General features: G+C 47.5%; 1 protein-coding gene across 2 annotated transcripts in view; it reads left to right on the forward strand.

The window, feature by feature from the left end:
• Positions 1 to 22,521, forward strand: part of SUSD2 (sushi domain containing 2) — a 79,073-nt gene that overhangs the window by 24,947 nt on the left and 31,605 nt on the right. For both annotated transcript variants that reach the window (XM_063303146.1, XM_063303147.1), the window contains exons 5-8: positions 210 to 381; positions 1,106 to 1,307; positions 15,190 to 15,275; positions 15,632 to 15,900. In XM_063303146.1, the coding sequence (XP_063159216.1) occupies positions 210 to 381; positions 1,106 to 1,307; positions 15,190 to 15,275; positions 15,632 to 15,900 (729 nt within the window). The remainder of the gene's footprint in view (positions 1 to 209; positions 382 to 1,105; positions 1,308 to 15,189; positions 15,276 to 15,631; positions 15,901 to 22,521) is intronic.

Raw genomic sequence — 22,521 nt, forward strand, 5'->3', positions numbered from 1 at the left:
CCTGGCCTGCCTGTGTGTAACATGCAACTCCTTAGGTTCAGGGCACGTGGTTTTCCAGAGCACCCTCTGTTTCAGCTGCTGCTTTCCTTTCCTACAAGGTAACATTGGGAACCTGCACTGGAGGGGCCAGATCCAGCAGGGTTCTTCTGCAATGGGTTGGGGGTGCAGCTGGTGAGGTCTTTCAATTCTCTCCTTCCTTCCATGTCCAGGCAAGCCTTATTCCAACAACTGGGCAGCTGAGTGGAAGTACCTTTACACTCTGAAGCGGAACTACCCAAACACAGGACAGTTCACATTTTTGCCTGTTCCTTCTGCTCAGTACAGTGGCTGGGAAGTGGGTGTGCTAAGGATTTCTTCCAATGATTCTTCTGAAGGCCAGCAGTGAGTATTCCAGGCTTTTCTACCATTGCAGAAGACACATCAATGTACTGTAAACCCTGACAGGCAAACATGGGAGAACAGTGAGGGTGGCTACAAGTAGTCAGTTGCAACAGACCTCTGGCACAAAAAGCCCACTTTCTGTCTCCGTCAAGCAGATCTCCATTGAATTTGATTGCTTCTTGAACAGCTGATCCCAATAAGATGGCCATGAATCTGTCCCCTCTCCCAGTTCTTCCTGGTGAAGCAACTAAGCTTCCTTCAACACACCTTCCACCCATTGCTCCTCATCCTTGTATCATCAAATGTTTGCCCTTTTTTAATGGTTTTCTGATCTTGATTGATCCCCAAGGGTTAAACTGGGACAGACCTAATTAGTATTTGGATTGGAGACCTCCAGGAAATGCCAGAGCTGTCAGTAGACTGGGAAGTTTAAAAAAAAAATCTGGGATGAAGGCAGTGCCATTGGCAAACCACTCCTTCTTGTCCAGAAAATTACATGAATATGTCTCTGAAGTTCCTACAAGTTCAGTTTGACTCAAAGGAGACATTACTTGTATTATTTTGCAGGATAAAACTGATCATGGAAACTCAAAAAGGCCCTTTCGTAGTAATGATGTTCCTGTGAATGTAATCCAAACCAGATTTTGTAGCATCAGGTTGCCCACCCTGTTTCCTTGTAACTTTTCCAACACATTCTTTTTCCTCTGATTGTCCCCAATGTCAGAAATGTGGCTGCCATCTGGAGCACAGAGCATGCAATGGCCTGGCACTTGGAGGAGACCTTCCAGAAGGATTCTGCTGCCTGGGCTGAAGCCAAGTGCCACCAGTGGGACAGGAAAGAGGTGGACCTGCCCAATTTTCTGGAGGAGATTCTGGATTGTCCCTGTACTTTGGCCCAAGCCCGTGCTGACTCAGGCCGCTTTCATGTAGGTCCCCAGTGCCTGGCCCAAAGAGATTGGGGGATTGGCATACTTCTTAAGGAATGCTCTTTTAGTGCTGGCCATGAACATGGCATCTGGGCTATTTTAGTTAGAGTCACAAGCCCTGAACATGAAGCCTACAGTAATGCCTTGAAGGGCTCCAGATCAAAGCAGAAATTCTATGGGATGATCTTCCCCTCCCTTTCTGGACTCCACTCCCAAAGCCCTAGTGATCAAACCAGGCAACTGTTTGCAGGGAGTAAAGAGAAGGGAGGGTTCCTAATGTTGCTCTTGAGGGCAGAACCACACAATCTCAGCAATATAGCCCAAGGTGGGACATCTTAGCAAAAGCAGTGATTGAGAAGCTGCCTAACCTTATGGGTGACTGCTGCTTCCCCCTGCAAATCATATCTGTTCCTCTATTCTCACTCAGGCTGAAGGGGAGATGGGACAGGCTCACAGGGTGCTCTCCTACATGTATCCCCATCTGGGAATCCTTTGGGCCAGAGATGTTGCCTGGAGCTGAGCCTCTGGTCTTCTGCATGCAAAGCAGGCTACCCACATGACCTGAATGTTGTTTGATACGCACTGACAGGTTGGGTATCTGTCAGGGTCAGGCTCACTTTGCAATAAGATATGGACTCACTTAATGGGTATTAAGGATTTCCAGTTTATTGGAATGGTAGCTGACAGAACGAAAAACGGGAACGGGGGTGCGGTGGTGAGGCGCCCTGTTTATACCCTCTTTCGGGGTCCCGTGCTTCTCCACCCTTCATTGTCCCTAATCCCTCTTGATGGGTGCCTTGATGGTTGCGTGGGCGTTTTCCCGGTGTCTTCCCTTGTCCTCTTGATTCCGGTGTGTCGTCCAGGCCACCAGGTGCGGCTTATCTCTGCTTATCGGAAGCCCTTCTTTTCAGCTGTATATGAGTCCATGGGTGTGGGTGCTTTGGGTGCTTGTTTTAATCTCTGATTAAATTATCTCCTTCCTCTATTCCTTTATGATCATGATCTACGTTGTGAGGCTCTTTGTGCCTTTCAACGAGGTCATGACAGTATCCAACTTGTTAGGCTGGTTACTAATCACCTGGCCTTCCATTTCCTCTTGGCACAAGCCACATGCGGCTAAGCCTCTGCAGTTCCCTTCCCTTCACCCACTCACAGTTTTGAAGCATTATATAAGAGATAATGACAGTCTAGAATTGCACATAGTAAGGCAGAACAGTCTGATCTTCACACTCTTGAACTGCATGCAACTGTAATGAAGGAGATTTGCTAATATTATTCATGATTTGATTTGATTTGATTTGATTTGATTTGATTTGATTATTTGATTTGATTTCTATAGCTGCCCATCCCAACAAGTGACTTTTCCTATATGGCTTTATGGCTTTTCCTATATGTCTTTGACTCGTTTATCCTCCCCTGGCAAGATCCTCCTCAAAGGAATTAAATTATCTCCTTCCTCTATTCCTTTATGATCATGATCTATGTTGTGAGGCTCTTTGTGCCTTTCAACGAGGTCATGACATGCTGCCCCCCAAAGATGTCTTTAGGGTGCTGGTTTCTCTGGGTATGCCTCGTGGAACCGTCTAGCTAGTTGTCTTGCCATGTTGTGCCTGCACCCACTCTGGGTGTGGGAAATGTTTCCATTTAATGAGGTATTGCAGCTTTCCTCTTTGCTTTCTTGAGTCCAGTATTTCTTGTACTTCAAAATGCTGTTGGTTGTCTATCATTATGGGTGGGGGCGGGGGTTCTTCCGTATGCCATTGTGATGTGCTTGTCGGTTTTAATAGGGCACAGTGGAATACCGGGTGGACCCGTCTCAAGTTGTGGGGCAGTTCCAGTTTGAATGTAACTGGATTGATTACCTCTGTGATTTTGAAAGGTCTGATGAATTTCGGTGCCAGTTTCTTCGAGGGTTGCAAGGTTTTTATGAACTTAGTGGAGAGGTAGACCCTATCTCCCACTTTGTAGTTCGGTGCCTCCGCCCTGTGGTTGTCCGCATATTTTTTATACATAGTTTGTGCATCTGCTAGGGCCGTTTGGATGATTGGCCAGGTTGTTGCCAGCTGTGCCGCCCAGTCGTCTGGTGAGCAGGGCGGGGTCTCTGGTTGCGGCAGTTCTGGTATCGGTACAAAGTCCCTTCCGTAGACCACCTTAAATGGGGTGTGGCCAGTGCTCTGATGTACCGCATTGTTATAGGCTACCTCTGCAAAAGGTAGTAGGTCCACCCAGTTGACTTGTTGGTAATTTATGAATGCCCTCAGGAACTGTTCAAGTGTTGAGTTTAGGATCTCTGTAGATCCATCCGTGTGTGGATGCCATGCCGTGGACAGTGCTTGCTTAGTCCCGATTAGTTTTAAAAATTCCCGCCAAAATTTTGACTTGAACTGTGTGCCCCTATCGGTTACCAACCTGCAGGGGGCGCCATGTATCCTGTATATGTGTGTCAGGAACAGGCGTGCCAGTTGTTGTGCGGAGGGGATGGTTGCACATGGGATGAAGTGTGCCTGCTTTGAGAAATAGTCTTTTACCACCCATATCACTGTTTTTCTTTGGCTGGGTGGGAGGTCCACAATAAAGTCCATGGAAATTTCTTCCCATGGGTGGGAGGGGCTGGCTACTGGCTGCAGCAGCCCTTGGGGTTTCCCCCATTTCCGTTTGGAGGTGGCACTTGTGGGGCAGGTGGCAATGTAGTCTTTAACGTCTTTTCTCAGGTTTGGCCACCAAAATTGCCTCCTCGTTAGATGAAGGGTTTTTACAAACCCAAAATGTCCCGCAGTTTTGTCATTGTGTGATCTTTGTAAGATTTCCCCCCGCAGAGATTCTGGGACGTACAAGACTTTCTCTTTCCAGGCGAGGCTGTCCTTGATAGATACATGGTGTTGGTTGGTTTGGAACCATGTATCTGTTTGTAGTGCTTGTGTGAGTTTTTGTTGCCAGTTCGGTGAAATTGAACGGTGGCTCCGTTCATTCCCTGCCATTCGTGCTGGCGTGCGCTGATTCCTTGTCTGGCTGCGCGTGACAGCTGGGCAGCCCAGCTGTTTCTCCGTCCATACTGTCCCCACGATGTTGGAGGCTTGCGTGTCGTCCTGTGGCCGTTGGGAGAGGGCATCCGCCAGGAAGTTCTTCCTGCCCGGTATAAATTTCAGCGTGAAATTGAACCGGCTGAAGAACTGAGCCCAACGCACCTGCTTCGGGCTGAGCCGTTTTGGCGTGCTGAGTGCCTCCAAGTTCTTGTGGTCCGTCCAGACCTCGAAGGGGCAGGTGGCCCCTTCCAGCAGGTGCCTCCACGTTTCCAGAGCTGTTTTCACTGCAAACGCCTCCTTTTCCCATACATGCCATCTCCGCTCTGTTTCAGAGAATTTGCAGGAAAGGTAGGCGCAGGGTTTTAGGTGGTTGTCGGAGTCCCTTTGGAGTAGGATAGCTCCGATGGAAAAGTCGGAGGCATCTGCTTGCACCACAAAAGGCTTGGTGGGGTCGGGGTGTTGTAGCACTGGCTCAGCTGTAAAGAGGTTTTTTCGTCTCTCAAATGCCGTTTGACAATCAGCTGTCCAGTTTAGTAACGCCCCTGGGTTTCTTGATTTGCGCGTGTCCCCCAAGCCCTTTGTCTTAAGTAGGTCAGTTAGGGGTAATATAATCTCCGCCAGCCTCGGGGTAAACCCCCTGTAAAAATTCGTGAATCCGAGGAGACTTTGGAGTTGTCTCCTCGTGCGTGGGCGCTCCCATGCCAGTATGGCTTGGACCTTGCTTGGGTCCATTTCTATTCCTTTAGCTGAAATCCTATACCCTAGATAGTCAATTTGTTTCTTGTGAAACTTGCACTTGGAGAGTTTGGCAAACAGCTCTGCCTTGCAGAGTTTCCTGAGCACTTCTTTTAACAAGCGTTCGTGTTCACGTTCCATTTCCGTGTAGATTAATACATCGTCGAGGTAAACCAACACCCCCTTAAAAAGGTGGTCATGCAGGGCCTCATTAATTAATTGCATGAAAACCCCTGGTGCTCCTGCCAGTCCGAATGGGAGCACCTTATATTGAAATGCCCCCAATGGGCAGTTGAAGGCAGTTTTCCACTCATCCCCCTCCCGTATCTGTATACGGTAATAGGCTTCCCTTATGTCAAGTTTGGAGAATACCTTTCCCTTTGCCCGGTGGGACAAGATGTCCTTTATTAAGGGTAAGGGGTATTTATTTGATATGCATGCTGCATTTAATCCACGGTAATCTGTACAGAGCCACAGTGACCCATCCTTTTTCTCTCGAAAGAGGACTGGCGCTCCTACTGGAGAGTTTGCAGTATAATACTCGATAAAACCTCTTGCCAAGTTTTTGTCCACAAAGTCCCTCAATGCTGCCAGCTCCCGCTGGGTCATGGCATATATTTTGGGTTTGGGTAGGGGTACCCCTGGGACCAGTTCAATGGCACAGTCCGTTTTCCTGTGGGGGGGGGAGTTTGTCCACCTCTTTCTCACCAAAAACGTCTGCAAAGTCCACGTATTTAATTGGCAGTCCCTCTGGCAGCCCCGCCTCTCTGTGCTCTGCAGTCGTCATTGCCCCCCCCCCATGGCCGCTCGGGGGACCCTGTTCCCTGCAGGTGCTTGATAACACCCGTCAGCAAACTTAATCTCTCTGGTTTTCCAGTTGATGACTGGGTTTTGCTGCACGAGCCATGGGATCCCTAGTATGAGTAGGGGTTGCCCCACCGGTGCCACGATGAAAGCCAATTTTTCCTCGTGGCTGCCGAGCCTTAGCGCGGTTTCTCCGGTGTATTGGGTGACCGGGCCCCCTCCCACTGCTGATCCGTCAAGCTGCGTGAACACCAAATGGTGCTGAAGTGGATAGCAGCGGAGGTTAAGCGCGGCTACCAGGTCTGGGTGCATTAGACTTTTGGAGCAGCCAGAGTCAATCAGTGCCCAGACCTTTTCAGTTTTATCCCCATGGGTGAGGGTGACACAGACATAGAGGGTGGGGCATTCCTCACTCACCCCTTTGTCGTTGCGCCTGTTACTCTTCTCCACCTGTCCTTCGGCACCCCTTAGGCCAGGTGGCTGTCGTTTCCCGTCGGCTCGTCAGGATTGCTTCCCTCCTCCTCTGAGCTGTAGGGGAAGTGTCTGGCTCGATACTCCCCCTTCGCTGCTGGTCGCTTTCTTGGCGCTGGGGTTGGTGCGGTTGGTGCCCTCCTCGTGCTCTCTCTGGGTGTCGGTTTGGGGCATGCTGCTGCCTTATGGTCATCCTTGCCGCACGTGAAGCACTGCCCTTTTGCAAAGTGCCGGTCCCGTTCCTCCTTCCACGATTGGGGTCTCACCTTCCCCGGCCTCGCAGCTGTTCGTGGGGGTCTCGTTGCCTCCATCTGCTGCGCCTCCTTCTTGGCATGGAGGAACGTGTCGTGGGCGTCTTCTGCTTCCCCCGCCAGCCGGATCCATTTGGTCATGGAGTTGGGATTGTTGCGGCAGAGTGCCCACCGGAGGACATTTAAGTTAAGTCCTTGTTTGAATTTCTCAATCAGGGTCGATTGAGACCAGGTGTCCACTTTTCTGGCTAGGGCTTGAAACTCCATGGCATACTCTGCCACGGGGCGCTGGCCTTGCCTGAGTGTTTTCAGCACCCTTTTAGCTCTTTCTTGCTCCAGGGGGTCCCTGAAGTGCAGCTCCAGCGCCCGCAGGAATTCTGTGCTGTCCTGCAGCGCCCGGGTTCCTGATTGGCACAGCTGGACGTACCAATCGGCGGCCCGTCCTTTTAGTTTTATGGCCAGGGCATTGACTTTGCCCCTTTCCGTCCCGAAGCAGGGACCCCATTCTTCGAGGTAGTACCTCGCATTTGTTAGGAAAAAGGAGAGTTTTGAGGGGTCCCTGTCAAACTTTATGCCAAAGTCCTTGGCAGCCATTCTGGTTTGGCTCCAGGTCATCTCTGGGCCATGCAGCGTGCTCCGCGGGGGCTGGTGCGGGTCGGATTGTCTCCAGTCCTCTTGCGATAGCCTTGTCTCTCTCTGGGTCTCCTCGCAAGTAAGCCGGCCCATAGGCAGGGTGGGAGGGCGGGATGTCCTCCATCGGGTGGGCTCTTGGGACCGGCCCCTGCCATCGCCGCCGCCGTACTCCGGGTCCTCGCTCCGCCTTTCGTCCGGGTGCATCTCCGGTCATCGGGTGGGCTCCTGGGATCAGGCTCCACTGTAGCAGCTGCCATCCGCTGGGTAGCCACTCTGTCTTTCATCCGGGTGCACCTCCAGTCGTCGGGTGGGCTCCTGGGACTGGGCTCCGCCGTATCTGCGGCCGCCGCCGAGGTCGTCCCACCGCCTCTCATCTGGGTGCGCCTCCGGTCGTCGGGTGGGCTCCTTGGACCGTGCTCCTTCGTAGCCGCCGCCTCCCACGAGGTCGTCCCGCCGTCTCTCGTCCAGGTGCGCCTCCACAATGCTGCCACCGTGGGGTTTCTGCGCCGCCGTCAGCTGTTGGAGCAGCAGCCGCATTGCCTGCATCCCTTCCTCCAATGCATCCAGCCTTGCCGCCGCCTGCAGATTCCCGCCAGTGCACTTGCCACTCCACTCACCCTCTCTTCGGGCGGCCGTTGTGGAGGACAGACCTTCCCTCGGTCCCTCCGGGGTGCCGGGTGATCCCTCGACTCCGTCCGCCGTGGGTGTTGGCTCGGCTTGCGCTTCCTCCGGGGTGCCGGGCGAACCTGGAGAGGACCCCCTCGTCTCGCACCCGGTGGCCTGCGGGCCCCGGGGTGCCGGGGTGGTTCCCTCCCACTCCTCTTCCCCCGAGCTGGATCCCATACTTACCCGGGCATGGCGCCGCCCGGACCTCAGCCGCATCCCGCCCGAGGAAAGGGGAGCTTCTCCGCCGGGTGCTGAGTGGTTGCTCATACCTGTAATGATTGCCTATTCCAATAAAAGGAGTCTCATCAGTAATTACTAGAGAAAACTAATTTATTGAATGAATAGTATGCAAAGTACGAAGAAAGCTGAGAATGAGCAAAAGCGCGCCAAATGCAAACTTAAAAAGCCTTGCTCCCGTTGCGAACCCTCCCCTCAGGCTAGCATAGCAACCACCCACCCCAGATGCTAGCAACCGTTAGAATCGGCCTGAGAAAGTAACCTTGAACAGCAGAGATAACCCAAACATACATTCCAGAAGATCACAAGTCAGCACAAAGGAAATTTACCAGCGTGGCCAGGCAGGCACGCAACTGCAGATATGACATGTGAAACGTTACGAGGAACCATAAACATCGGAACGGGAACATGACATACTGCCCCCCCACAAAGAAAAAACTTAATTGTTAAGGTGCAGGTTTATCAGGGTAAGCAGCATGAAACTGAGCAACCAAGTGGGGAGAGCGCACATGTTGTGCAGGGACCCACTCTGGATGAGAGAAATGCTTCCAGCGAATCAGATATTGCAGAGTGGAATGGAAACGTCTAGAGTCTAGTATTTCCTTGACTTCGAAATGTTGTTGACCATCAATCATTATGGGGGGAGGTGCAGGCGGCTCAGGATGCCAATGGGTAGACTCCACGAATGGTTTAAGCAAACTGCAATGAAAAACAGGGTGTAAGCGCTTGAGATTGTGAGGTAAGTCCAATTTAAAGGTAACAGGATTAATCTGAGCAACAATAGGAAATGGACCTATGCACTTGGGCGCCAGTTTTTTGGATGGTTGAGGGGATTTGATGTATTTGGTGGAAAGGTATACCCTATCCCCTATTTGAAAAAGAGGTTGTGGTGCCCTTTTTTCGTTGGCATGTCGTTGATAAGTGGCTTGAGCATCGGCTAAAGCTTGCTGTAGTTTTGGCCAGGAATCTGCCAGTTGTGAGGCCCAATCGGTCGGGGAGGTGGGCGAAGTAGACGGTGGAGGCAATTCAGGAATAGGGACAAAGTCATGGCCGAATACAGTACGAAAGGGCACCGCCCCAATACTTTGATGCACAGCATTATTGTAAGCAACTTCAGCAAATGGCAGGAGGTCTACCCAGTTGTCTTGTTGATAATTAACAAAAGCACGTAAATATTGCTCCAACGTGGCATTAACCGCCTCAGTATTCCCATCCGTTTGGGGATGAAAAGCCGTGGATAGCGCCTGTTTAGTGCCCAATAGTTTCATAAATTCCCGCCAAAAGTGTGAAGTAAATTGTGTTCCTCTGTCGGTCACCAAGCGGGCGGGGCTACCGTGTAATCTGTACACGTGAACTAGAAAGAGGCGTGCCAGCTGTTGTGCAGATGGTAGAGACGCACAAGGGACGAAATGAGCTTGCTTCGAGAAAAAATCCTTAACAACCCAAATGACAGTCTTTCTCTGGCTAGGAGGTAGATCCACAATAAAATCCATAGAGATTTCCTCCCAGGGGTGGGAGGGATTGGCCACTGGCTGCACAAAGCCCTGGGGTTTCCCCCCTTCTCGTTTTGCAGTAGCACAGACAGGGCAAGACTTGACATAGGCTTTTACATCTCGCCGGAGGGTTGGCCACCAGAACCGTCGGCGCACTAGATGAATAGTTTTTGTAAAGCCAAAATGCCCAGCTGTTTTATCGTCATGAGACCTGAATAGCACGGTTTTGCGCAAGGTTACAGGCACATAGAGGCGATCATCTTTCCATGCCAAACCTTGCTTCAAAGTAACCTCGCCCTGATTGTTTTGCAACCAAGTATCCGATTTCAACTCTGCCAGAAACCTTTGTTGCAAATCTGCAGGAACGGATACATGTATCGCGCTAGGACCGGCAGGGGTGTCAGGTTGCTGCGCTCGCGTCTGACTGCGAGTGACTGCTGCTAGTGCCATTTGGGAATCTGTCCAGAGGGTTCCCACCACATCTGGGGCTGTTCCTGAATCCTGGGGTTGGCGCGACAGTGCATCAGCTAAAAAGTTTTTCTTTCCCGGAATGAATCTGAGTTTAAAATCAAAGCGGCTGAAGTACTGAGCCCATCGCACTTGCGTAGGGCTGAGCTTACGAGAGGCAGTAAGGGACTCCAAGTTTTTATGATCAGTCCACACTTCAAAAGGGTGTGCCGCCCCCTCCAATAGATGCCTCCAATTCTCCAAAGCGGCTTTCACCGCAAAAGCCTCCTTCTCCCAAACATGCCAGTGTCTCTCTGTCTCAGAGAATTTACCAGCTTTATGTAATGATTGCCTATTCCAATAAAAGGAGTCTCATCAGTAATTACTAGAGAAAACTAATTTATTGAATGAATAGTATGCAAAGTATGAAGAAAGCTGAGAATGAGCAAAAGCGCGCCAAATGCAAACTTAAAAAGCCTTGCTCCCGTTGCGAACCCTCCCCTCAGGCTAGCATAGCAACCACCCACCCCAGATGCTAGCAACCGTTAGAATCGGCCTGAGGAAGTAACCTTGAACAGCAGAGATAACCCAAACATACATTCCAGAAGATCACAAGTCAGCACAAAGGAAATTTACCAGCGTGGCCAGGCAGGCACGCAACTGCAGATATGACATGTGAAACGTTACGAGGAACCATAAACATCGGAACGGGAACATGACAATACCTAGCTGAGTCCCTCACAAGCTGGTTGGATAGGTGCTAGGCAAAAAATTTTTGTCGGTTCCCATTTTTATGTCAGGGTCAGGCTCGCTTCGCAATAAGACACGGACTTAATGGGTATTAAGGATTTCCAGTTTATTGGAATGGTAGCTGACAGAACGAAAAACGGGAATGGGGGTGTGGTGGTGAGGCGCCCTGTTTATACCCTCTTTCGGGGTCCTGTGCTTCTCCACCCTTCATTGTCCCTAATCCCTCTTGATGGGTGCCTTGATGGTTGCGTGGGCGTTTTCCCGGTGTCTTCCCTTGTCCTCTTGATTCCGGTGTGTCGTCCAGGCCACCAGGTGCGGTTTATCTCTGCTTATCGGAAGCCCTTCTTTTCAGCTGTATATGAGTCCATGGGTGTGGGTGCTTTGGGTGCTTGTTTTAATCTCTGATTAAATTATCTCCTTCCTCTATTCCTTTATGATCATGATCTACGTTGTGAGGCTCTTTGTGCCTTTCAACGAGGTCATGACAGTATCCAACTTGTTAGGCTGGTTACTAATCACCTGGCCTTCCATTTCCTCTTGGCACAAGCCACATGCGGCTAAGCCTCTGCAGTTCCCTTCCCTTCACCCACTCACAGTTTTGAAGCATTATATAAGAGATAATGACAGTCTAGAATTGCACATAGTAAGGCAGAACAGTCTGATCTTCACACTCTTGAACTGCATGCAACTGTAATGAAGGAGATTTGCTAATATTATTCATGATTTGATTTGATTTGATTTGATTTGATTTGATTTGATTATTTGATTTGATTTCTATAGCTGCCCATCCCAACAAGTGACTTTTCCTATATGGCTTTATGGCTTTTCCTATATGTCTTTGACTCGTTTATCCTCCCCTGGCAAGATCCTCCTCAAAGGAATATTGGTGGCTGGTTTTAAGTGCAAGTCAGGCAAGATAATTGCAGTCCACAATGTTGCCCCACTGACTGACTGCCAGAGGAGCCAATGAACTGAGAGAAAAATGTAAGGAGAGGAATGTCTAAAGAGGAGTCAGCATGTGGTTGTGTGGATACCTGGAATGGTGGTTCCTCTCATCCTCCACAGACCAAGTCAGGACCACCAAAAGGCCAGAAGAGGTTTTCAGCAGAAAAGACTAGTTCACTTATCCTGGATCGCTTATCATTTATTTATTTATTTATTTATCTATCAATCATATTTATATAGCCGCCCATCTCACAGTGGCTCTGGGCAGCATACACAATCTCCTCCTCACAGCTGAGCTAGAATGCTCTCCACCAATCCCTGAGCTGGCAGAAAACCTGACTGGCATAAAATTTGCTGTCTTATCCTGCTACAGGCCAGAGGCCAGCAAATGGCACTGCCTTTACCTTTGGTGAACAGAGTGCTTGGTAGGGTAGGTCACCTGTCTTTGTTTTCCTTCCCCCTCTCTCCCCCAGCCTAATCAGCTGGAAGGGAAACATTGGCCAGTAGCTCTCTTTAATGTGAGATCAGGGAGAAGATATGTTTCATAGATCACTAGATTGATGGGTTTAGCAATCGTCAAAACTCACTCTGGTTTTTCTTCAGGTGTGTTGCCTTCCGGGAGTTGGGGCTGAAATATTCTGAAACCATATCCAAGGGTCCGTTCAACCAGACTCTCCCACTGCACAAAGCAGATTGGCCCTGGAAGATGGTGCCAGGAGACGGGGGGTGGGGGCAGGTATCATCACATCAGCTTAGAATGGTCAATAGGTGTTGGGCCTGATTCCAAATGATTGCACTAGCAGCAGAATGATTGATGACCTGCATCAAATTATACCCAAGCCTCTGTTGGGTAATGGGGGAAAAGCAGCTTTAACGTCAGTATTGCATTGCTCAGGACAACCAAAGGCTGCCTCAGGCCTGAGGGATCAGTAGAAGCTATGTCCTAAGGACGTTCTGCAGGGGGGGAAAGGGTGCGAATCACAGGGAGAAGCAAGCGAGGAAAGACTCTTGAAGGCCCACGGGCTTGCTTATCACCCTCCAGACGGTGAGTTTGGACACTTGTGTGCCTGCTGGCCCCAGAGAGCGTCCTGTTCCCAGCCTGCTGTGAAGTCAGGAGCAAATTGTTTTGTGGCATTGCAGCTCATCTGCCTGCCTTGGAAAGTAAGGTGGGGCTTATTTTCTCTTCTCATCCATCCTGTTCCTGAGTTGTAACTAACCCATTCCTACCAGAAAGATTTAACAACGTAGCTTCTAAGAGAGGGTGGAGAACAAACTCCTCCGGTAAATCCTGGGACCCTCCACTGGTCAGAGTGCTGTTACTGTGGAGATGAGTAGGTAATGCAGGTTGTGCAGGTTATGCCTTGGAAGGTTGTTCCGATATCCTGCAAGGCTGCTTAATGCAACCCAAAGCGTGAAAAGTTTCCTTCCTTGCCAGAGGAGGAGGATTTTCTGCCAGCCCATTTCTATGTGCCAGTAAAAGTGTTGGTTTTAACTTTGAAAGCCTTTAATGACCTACACTGGATTTTTGAAATCTTCCCTTTTCATGCTCCTTGTGCCAGATTTAATATCGTTTAGGCTGCCATGTTGCCAAGCCTCCAACAGTAGTGCAGGACAAATGACGAGTCAAATGGCTCTTATCATCAGGTTCAGAGCCAGGGAAAAGGGGGCAGCTCACAGGACTTTTGGAAAGCTTCAGTCCACATTTAGTAGCAAGCTCATTAAGGTGATATCTCTGTGAGTAGTTTGGACTTCTTTCTCAGATGCCCAAAGAGATAGACTGATGGCTTGCTTAAGAGAGAAGGCAGCTCCTCACCTGCCCTGTTGTGAACACTTCCCTTTTCTTCTTCAGACTCTGAGGATGCCCTAGAGAAATCCTGAGAGTAAGTGAAGCTGAAATGCCCCTGAACATCATTGTCACGAGTGCACTGCCATGGGGCAAAGCATGGCAGCGCCCACATGACAAAAGGAAGCCTCAGTGACAAAGAAAAAAGGGAGAAGTAGTTAGCAGGACAAAAGAAAGCAATAGCCTGGAATTACCTTAGCTGGGCTGAGCCGGCACTTGACCATCAACACCATTGTCCCGACAACGAGCAACGCAGGAACAAGTAGGGCGAGGTCGAGACATGCGCAGTCATGGCTCAACCATACCCAAATAAGGAAATCCGGGAAGAGGGCGGAGCAATGGTGGGGGGGAGGAACATTGGCGGGAACAAGGTAATATATTTGAATCTGTGACAACGCTACGCTACTCTCGGCTTTTTCCTGGATGGTAGCTATCTAAATAAACTCAGAACCTGCTTTCCAAGTTCAGCGTCTGCGTGCTGTTTATGATAAGACGATCCTTACAATCATGGACACATAAGCTTTGCACTGCAAAGCACCCTGCCAAAATTCTAGACATCTCCCCCAGACACCGGGTCTGCCGTTTATTAGATAATTGTTGCTAATGATAAATGTTTTAAAGATTTAGTGGGGTAAGCTATTTTGTGACTCTTACACCTTTTTGACAGAACTAGCAAAGCGGTTTGGCCAGAGAAAAAGTGATAAAGAACTTTTTGAAAAACTGGAAACCATATTTATTTATTTGTTTGTTTGTATTTTTCCACCACCTATCTTGAAAATGACTCTGGGTGGTTTACAAATGAATTAAAACAATAGAAATTAATATCAATTAAAAAGATACATTATAAAATATAAATATACAAATATACAAATACAATAAATGCTCTAAAATATAAATTATGAATTCTAAAACCCAAGATGGTGAAATCACAGTCTTGTTAAAATTTCCCAGGGCCACGTCAAGGCACCAGCCACCCCCACGACAAACTATCCCTCCTCCCACCCCAAGCAAGGTGGCACAGCCACGTCTTGAGCCCCTTTCGGAAGGCTGGGAGAGTGGGGGCTTGCCTTATTTCTGGGGGTAGCTTATTTCAGAGGGCAGGAGCTATGGCAGAGAAGGTCCTCCTCCTGGACCCTGACAATCGACAATCTCTCATGGACAGGGTCCATAACATGCCCTCTCTGCCCCTCATATATGGACTCTTGGTTGAAAGAAGAAGACTGATTTATGGATTTGGGGACTAAGGGTTAAAAGGGAAAGAGAAAGGAATTACAAAGTAAGAAAAAAAGGGAGTGGAAAGAGTGAGATGGTAACTACTCGACAGAAAGAAGGACAGATGTCATCATTATATATTTTCTTTTTCTTTTTTTTCCTTCTTTTTCCATCTTTTTACTTCTTTTTCTTATCTTTACTTTGATTCTTTACACTTTATACTTTTATGGTATTTCAAAATTCTAGTAAATAAATAAATAAATCTTACACCTTTTTTCATGTTTAATTTCTTAAACAAGTCAGACAACTAACAGAGTCAAGGTTCAGATCACAGTCCAGTGATTTTGACCAATTTGCACCTTCCCATTTCAGACGGATTATGGGTGTGACATAGAAAACGGAAGTGTCTGCACGTATCACCCTGGTGCAGTGCACTGTGTGAGGAGCATTCAAGGCAGGTAAGTCTGTTTACTTATTCATTAAATCAATGTGCATCACTGCCCAACTGGCAGTGATTCAGGGCTTTGTACAAAAATTAAAAAAAAAAAACCAGAAAAATCCCCAAAACATTAAAAAGAAAAAGTAAACATGTTGCACCTGAGGCAACTTCATCCAACCCAAACAATCATCTAAAGACAACTGAGTTGGGCAAAATCTCCTGACCCAAGGCCTGGGGGGAAACCAGGTTTTCAGAGCCTACCAAAGGCCAGGCTGTGTCTTGCAGGCTCAGCCATGTTTGTCCTCCAAATGCCTTAGAATTTCTTTGGGAAACATGGATGATCTCTGAACCATTTCCCTTCCTCTTCTCCAACAGCCCACGGTATGGTGCAGGGCAACAATGCTGCTACGATGCTTCTGGCACCCAAGTCCTCACGGGGGACTCCATGGGGGGGAGCACACCAGACCGAGGCCATGACTGGGGAGCTCCTCCTTACAAGAAGCCCCCCCGCATCCCAGGCTTCTCCCACTGGTTGTATGACGTCATCAGCTTTTACTACTGCTGCCTCTGGTCTGACAACTGTCCCTTTTATTTCAAGCATCGTCCCTCAAGTGGCTGCAACAGATACCACCCACCTCGTGCTGGTACGTTCCCTAGTTTTAGCTGTTCCTTTACTGTATATTTAGATGGATCTTACTTCAAGCAGTTTGGCACTCCTGTATGTGTACTTAGCCTGGGACCTTGGTAGACAGAATGCCAGGTTAGGGTTAGGGTCAGGGTCAGGGTTCCCAGCCTTGGAAGGTGGCAGGAAAAGTGGGAAAGTAGGTGACCATAAAGGTGTCCTTCTCCCACTTCTCCTATCCTTCCACCCAGCCCTGACAATCAATCCACAGGCTGGCAGGGCTGGGAAGGAAAAGCCTGCTCCAGAACAGCAGGTGGAGCTAGAGGGCTGCATGATGCTCTACCACATGTAACCCCAGTGCCCGTCTCCTGTCTTTCAGGCTACGTTTGAAACAGATTTAGTGTCTTCTGGGGAAAAAAATGTAAATCCACACATGACTGCTTTTGAACGTGAGTTTTCTATATTTCTGAACATATAGAAAACCCATGTTCAAAAGAAGGCATATGTGCAGAAGGTGCTCAGTGCAGGGGGAAAGCTCTGCTCACTTGTCAGCCCCACTAGGTAGACCAGACCGTGAAATCAACTCCACAGGAAGGCTAAAACTGTTTTTATTGAGATTTACTGTAGCAACTTAATCTTGCAAGTCTCCCTGTGCTTGGCTTCCTCCTCTTCCTCCTTCTTACAGTCCAGTGAGTTAGGGAAGCATCTGTCTGAACTGCTTCTAGGCTTAAAAAATGCCTCAGCCCCTTTTCACCAGGCAACAGAGCCTGTGTATCTCCATCAAAGTCATCTACCTTACCTAATCTCTCTATACCACCTGACCTCATTACTCCTGTTCCCCATCAGTCAGGTCTTTGGGGTGGGGGGTATTTTTTAAAGATGGGCTTAGTTAGGGTTGCCAGATATCAGAACAGGCAAAGGAGGACATGGACAATTGGAAAGAAGGACAAACAGAAGTCACACTAACTTTCTTGGCATCTGCCACAAAAATTACAGAGAAAAACTTCAAAAAATAAATTGTACTTAGGCCTACACATACTGTATATGAAATTACTTTTTCAAGCATCAGAAAGACTGGTTTTTCAATCGCAGGAATGTGCTAGAATGGCATATAACTGATTAAAGTCTTGTCAATCTCAAGCAGCAGCACAAGCCTGCCGGAGGGTACTAATCAACCAATTAAGGTCACAGAGCTCAGCTTGTTAACTTGCTGGGAAGTGCTGCTCAGGTAGCTTGTTAGATACTCAAAAAAGCCAGACAATATATATGATTTTAAGGCTATGCCTGCCAGATGGAGGACATGAGGACAAAAAAAGACATGTCCTCCTTTTGCCAAGCATCTGGTAACCCCAGGCTTAGTGCTCTTCTGAAACAGTTGTAAACCTGGTCAAAAGCAACCTAAACCACAGTTGACAGACTTCACATGAGCTTAACAAGGAACCAGGCTGATCCCCCTCCAATGAGTAACCTGGTAAATGGTTGGATAGCACATCAGATTGTGCTCTGGCTAAACTGCCATGACTTGTTCCTGGCCTAAAGCAGAAAACATTATTTTAACACTGGAATGGCTACAGAAAACTTTAAACTGGTTGGGGATGAGATGATGGGAGTATCGTGGGGGAGGACAGAAAAAAGAGGCTGACAGGACAGGTCCAAGCCATGGTTAGGTACCCATGAGGAAAGGCCCAAAGACAAGCCATCCCCTTTTTGGACTTGGGTGCAGGTGCCATCAGTGATGGCAAGAGAGCCAGTCTGGTGTGGTGGGGAAGGTGCTGGCCTGGAAACTGGGGGACAGGGATTTCAAGGCTTCCCTTAAGCTTGAAAGACGGCTGGGTGACTGGGTCAGTCCCTCTCTCTCAGCCCAACTCACTTCACAGGGTTGTTGTTGGGGGAAAGCAGGAGGCAGGAGGATTAGTTATGCTTGTCACCTTGAGTTGACGATATATATACATACACACACAGAGTATATATTAAAAAGGCGAGATAAAAATATAACAATAAGAAGATATACAGGAGTCAGTAGGGTGAGGCAGCTATTAGAGGGCTAACCCAGTTCTGAACTGATTAGAAGCATTGCATCATAGAATCATAGGGTTGGGAGGGATCTTGGAGGCCTTCTAGTCCAACCCTCAGGCTAGGGCAGGAACCTTCACCATCCCATATAAATGGCTGTTTATACAGCTTGGCTGAATTATCTGGACTGGAGACTTGGAACACGACTGGAAACTAGGAACAAGATTGGATTCGGCTGGAAGCCCAGACTAGGCTGAATCCTCTGAACTGGAGACTTGGGGCAAGGCTGGAAACTTGGAACATGACTGGACTCGGCTGAAAGCCCCAGACTAGGCTGGATCCTCTGGACTGAAGACTTGGAGCAAGGCTGGGAATTCAGAACATGACTGGAATCTGCTAGAAGCCCTGGACTGGGCTGGACACCAGATCCTGAACAAGATAGGTGTAAAACACCTGGACAGGACTGAACTTAAGTTAAAGCTTAAATATTTTGGACCCAAAATATTTAAATCTTAAACACTTCCTCTTCCTCCTCCTTCCCCCATAAAGTCATTTCAGAAGACCCTGATGCTTGGAAAAGATTGGCAGATCTAGGACACTAATCTGGTTACCTTTTATTTGTTGCAGAATGCTGGGAAAGCCTTTAGCCCAGGAGAGGTCAAAAAAGTCACACACCAAGCATTTCTATAAAAATAATTTATTTACAGAAAACAAAAACAAAAGCAAAACATTTAAAGGACCTAGCTCCCTTTTTGGAGCAAGCCTTGCTGAGCTACATTTCCAGCAGAGAGAAAAAGAGGAAGTGAGAAGACAAGTCCGGGCAGGTCCTCCCCCCAGGCTATTTTGCATGAAGCACGTGAGAGGAGACAATCACTTGCAACCTTTTCACCCGGCCAAATGATTAGGTATAATAGTAGCTTAATCTGTTCGTAGGGAAACCTTAACACTCCCCTTTTTACACTACAGATTAAGATGCAAACCAATCTTCTCTGACTTTATATGTCTTTCCATTCACATTACCATTATCTCCCCTTTGGTTTAACAGAAAGCTACCATTCTTCTTCCTGTGTTTTTCCAAACCTAGGTAATTGGTCACAACTCCAAGGCTTTTTAATATGAAATGGCTTTTTATGCAGGCTTCAAAATCAAGCCTTTGTTTTTCTGTTGATGTGAATAGCAGCAAATCATCAACATAAATGCACAGATACATACAGCCTTGTTTGTCCTTCTTCATATATACACAGGGATCTGCTTTTCCTTTTTCAAAACCAAAATTCTGCAGTTTTTCATCTACTTTTTGGTTCCAGGATCTAGCAGCTTGTTTTAACCCATAGACTGACTTCTGCAGTTCACAGACTAGATTCTCCCCTTTTTCATAGCCAGGGGGTTGCTGCATGTATAATCTGTGGTCTAAATCACCATAAAGAAATGCAGTTTGAATGTCATAGTGGTTAACTGACATTCCCTTGAGTGCAGCAACTTTTAACAGTAATCTAATTGATTCACCTTTAGTAACTGGTGCAAAAGTCTTGTCAAAGTCTAAATCTTTCCTTTGAGTGAACCCTTTTGCAACCAACCTTGCTTTATATTTTTGGATTTTGCCATCAGCATCCCTTTTCAGTTTGAAAACCCACCTACAACCCAGACAGCGTTCATTGGGAGGTAGATTTACCAGTTTCCATGTTTTATTTTCTTTCAAGGATGCTAATTCCTGTTGCATGGCAGAATGCCAATTTTGTGCAATCTCAGGTGGTAAAGCATTCACTTGTTCTAAAGACTCAGGTTCTGTGAATATGTGAAAAGCCTTTACTGTTTCAGCCTGAAAACGTGATGGAGGAACGCCTTTATTACTCCTCTGAGATCTGCGAGGTAATACAGGGCTTAAATTTTGACTCCTATCACTTTCCTGAGAAGCATCTGTCTCATCAGACAGATCTTCAATTTGCTTTTCTGGTTTAATGTCCTCATCAGGCAAAAGATCACCATCAGCAAGTCCTTGCTGTTCTCTTGTGGTGGTCAGTTCAACTGGAGAGCTAGAATTTAATCTCCCCCAGTTTTGTTCAGCAAAAGAAGCACTTTTGCTAATTATTAATTTCTCTCCCATTATGAACCTGTAGCTCCTCTTGCTTTGTTCATAGCCAACAAAGATGGCTTTCTTTGTTGTGGGGCCTCCTTTCCTTCTCTGCTGTTTTGGAATGTGAACCCATGCAGTGCTACCAAACACTCTAAGATGGCTTACCTTTGGTTTCACACCATAAAACAAATGGAATGGAGTGTCCTGAATCATAGAGTTATACAACCTGTTCTGAACATAACAAGCAGTTGATAAAGCTTCTCCCCAGAACTTAAAACATAATCGTGAATCTTTTAACATGCATTCCATCGCATTTTGCAAGGTTCTGCCCTTTCTTTCAGCAACACCATTTTGCTGAGGGGTGTACGGGTTAGAAAGAATTTGTTCTATCCCCTTTTCCACTAGGAACCTTCTGAATTTGTGAGAAAGGTATTCTCCTCCTCTATCACATTGGAGTGCAGATACAGGCCTAGGGAATTTTCCATTTGCCCATGTCACAAAACTTTTAAATTTCTCAAATGCCTCATCTTTATGTTTTAAGATGTAGATAAATGTGTATCTTGAGAAATCATCAATGATGGTCATTGCATACCTTGCTTGTCCAAGACTTGGAGCAAAAGGACCAATAATGTCAGAGTGTACAATTTCCAAAGGTCTAGTTGTAACTCTGTCACTGTGCTTACTCACAGGAGCTTTTAGTGTTTTGCATTCTTTGCAAACTACACAATCTAAGTATTTATCACAGGGTTTTATCTTTAGGTCAGCACACAGCTGTGGCATTTGTGCTATATACTTGTAATTAGCATGACCAAGTCTCCTGTGCATCAGGTGTACACATTGGTCATGATATGGTGTGTTGCCAACTGCAGCCTTGCAGCTTGGCTTCCTTGCATTTTGCACAATGTACAAGGAGTCTTTTAACATACCAGTAGCACACAATTTCCCATTTTTACGTATCTCACAACCATTTTTCTTAAATGTTATGATATACCCTGTTGCAGCCAATTGTGCCACAGATAAAAGGTTTGATTGTAAATTTGGCACATACAACACACCTTTTACAGTTTCTCCTAAGCAGGATAAATACAAGTCACCTTGTCCCATAATTTTGGTGACAGATCCATCAGCCAAAGATACACTTTGTCTTTCAGTTTTAGACAGTGACACAAAAGAGCTTTTACAATTACATAAATGACAACTGGCCCCAGAATCTAACACCCATACATCAGAATTACCCTTCTCAGCAACCTGTGCAATTTGGGTTGTCTGAAGAGCCTTCTTCTGTGTTGCCCTTGTGTTCTTCTGCTCTGTCTTTCTACTCTTGGGTCTCATGGCACAGTCTCTTTGCAAATGTCCAGCTGAACCACAAGTGAAGCATCTCTGGCTTGCTAGCGCTGTGCCCTCAGGTTCCTTTCCCTTCTTTTCCCTCATTTTCTGGTCTTGCAGCTTTCCAGAAGAGATGGGGGGGGATCTTTCCTCTCTCTTCTCCCATTCAGCGAGTAAGCGCTGTGTAACATACGATGGGGTGAGGTCTGCTTCAGGCATAGCCTCCAGGGTACAAATCAGCGTGTCCCACGTTTCATTTAGTGAGGACAGGAGGATATAGGATTTTGTGAGAGGTGTAAATTCCATTCCTCTCTCCTGCAACTCAACAAACAGCTGCTGAATATAATGCAGGTGCTCAGGAAGGCTTTCTCCTTCTGCAAGGTAGGCTCTGTACAGCTTTTTCGTCAGAGTAACTTTACTCCCTGCTGTTGCCTTTACATATAAGTCTCTCAAAGCGTCCCAAAGTTGCTTTGCAGACTGCATGCCTCGCACGTGGACTAGCTGATTGTCCTCAACTCCCAAGATAATGGTGGCTCTAGCCCGCTCATCCTGTCTCAGCCATTCAGCACTGGGATTTTGGGGGGTTTGCTCACCAATTGGCAGCCAAAGATCCTCTCTGCGAAGATACATTTCCATCTTCAGGGCCCAATTCAAATAGTTGGTCTCTGATAGGCGCTCCAGAGGCATCGCTGAGGGCTGGGAGGTAGCCATGGCTTCTTCCTTCTTTTGCAAGTCACCTCAGCTAGCTTCTTTGTCCTGCAGACCGGCAGTTGCTGGAAAATCTCCAGGTGGCTCCAAAGAAAATCTTCACAGGTCTTTGCTACCTGCCTTTAAATTGTGCATGAGGTGTGGAGTTGATCTCTCTTTTCTCTCTGGGTTTTACTGGGTTGTTTACTGGGCCCATAACCTGTTGCAGAATGCTGGGAAAGCCTTTAGCCCAGGAGAGGTCAAAAAAGTCACACACCAAGCATTTCTATAAAAATAATTTATTTACAGAAAACAAAAACAAAAGCAAAACATTTAAAGGACCTAGCTCCCTTTTTGGAGCAAGCCTTGCTGAGCTACATTTCCAGCAGAGAGAAAAAGAGGAAGTGAGAAGACAAGTCCGGGCAGGTCCTCCCCCCAGGCTATTTTGCATGAAGCACGTGAGAGGAGACAATCACTTGCAACCTTTTCACCCGGCCAAATGATTAGGTATAATAGTAGCTTAATCTGTTCGTAGGGAAACCT

Source organism: Candoia aspera, chromosome 4, assembly GCF_035149785.1.
Source record: "Candoia aspera isolate rCanAsp1 chromosome 4, rCanAsp1.hap2, whole genome shotgun sequence".
NCBI lineage: Eukaryota > Metazoa > Chordata > Lepidosauria > Squamata > Boidae > Candoia > Candoia aspera.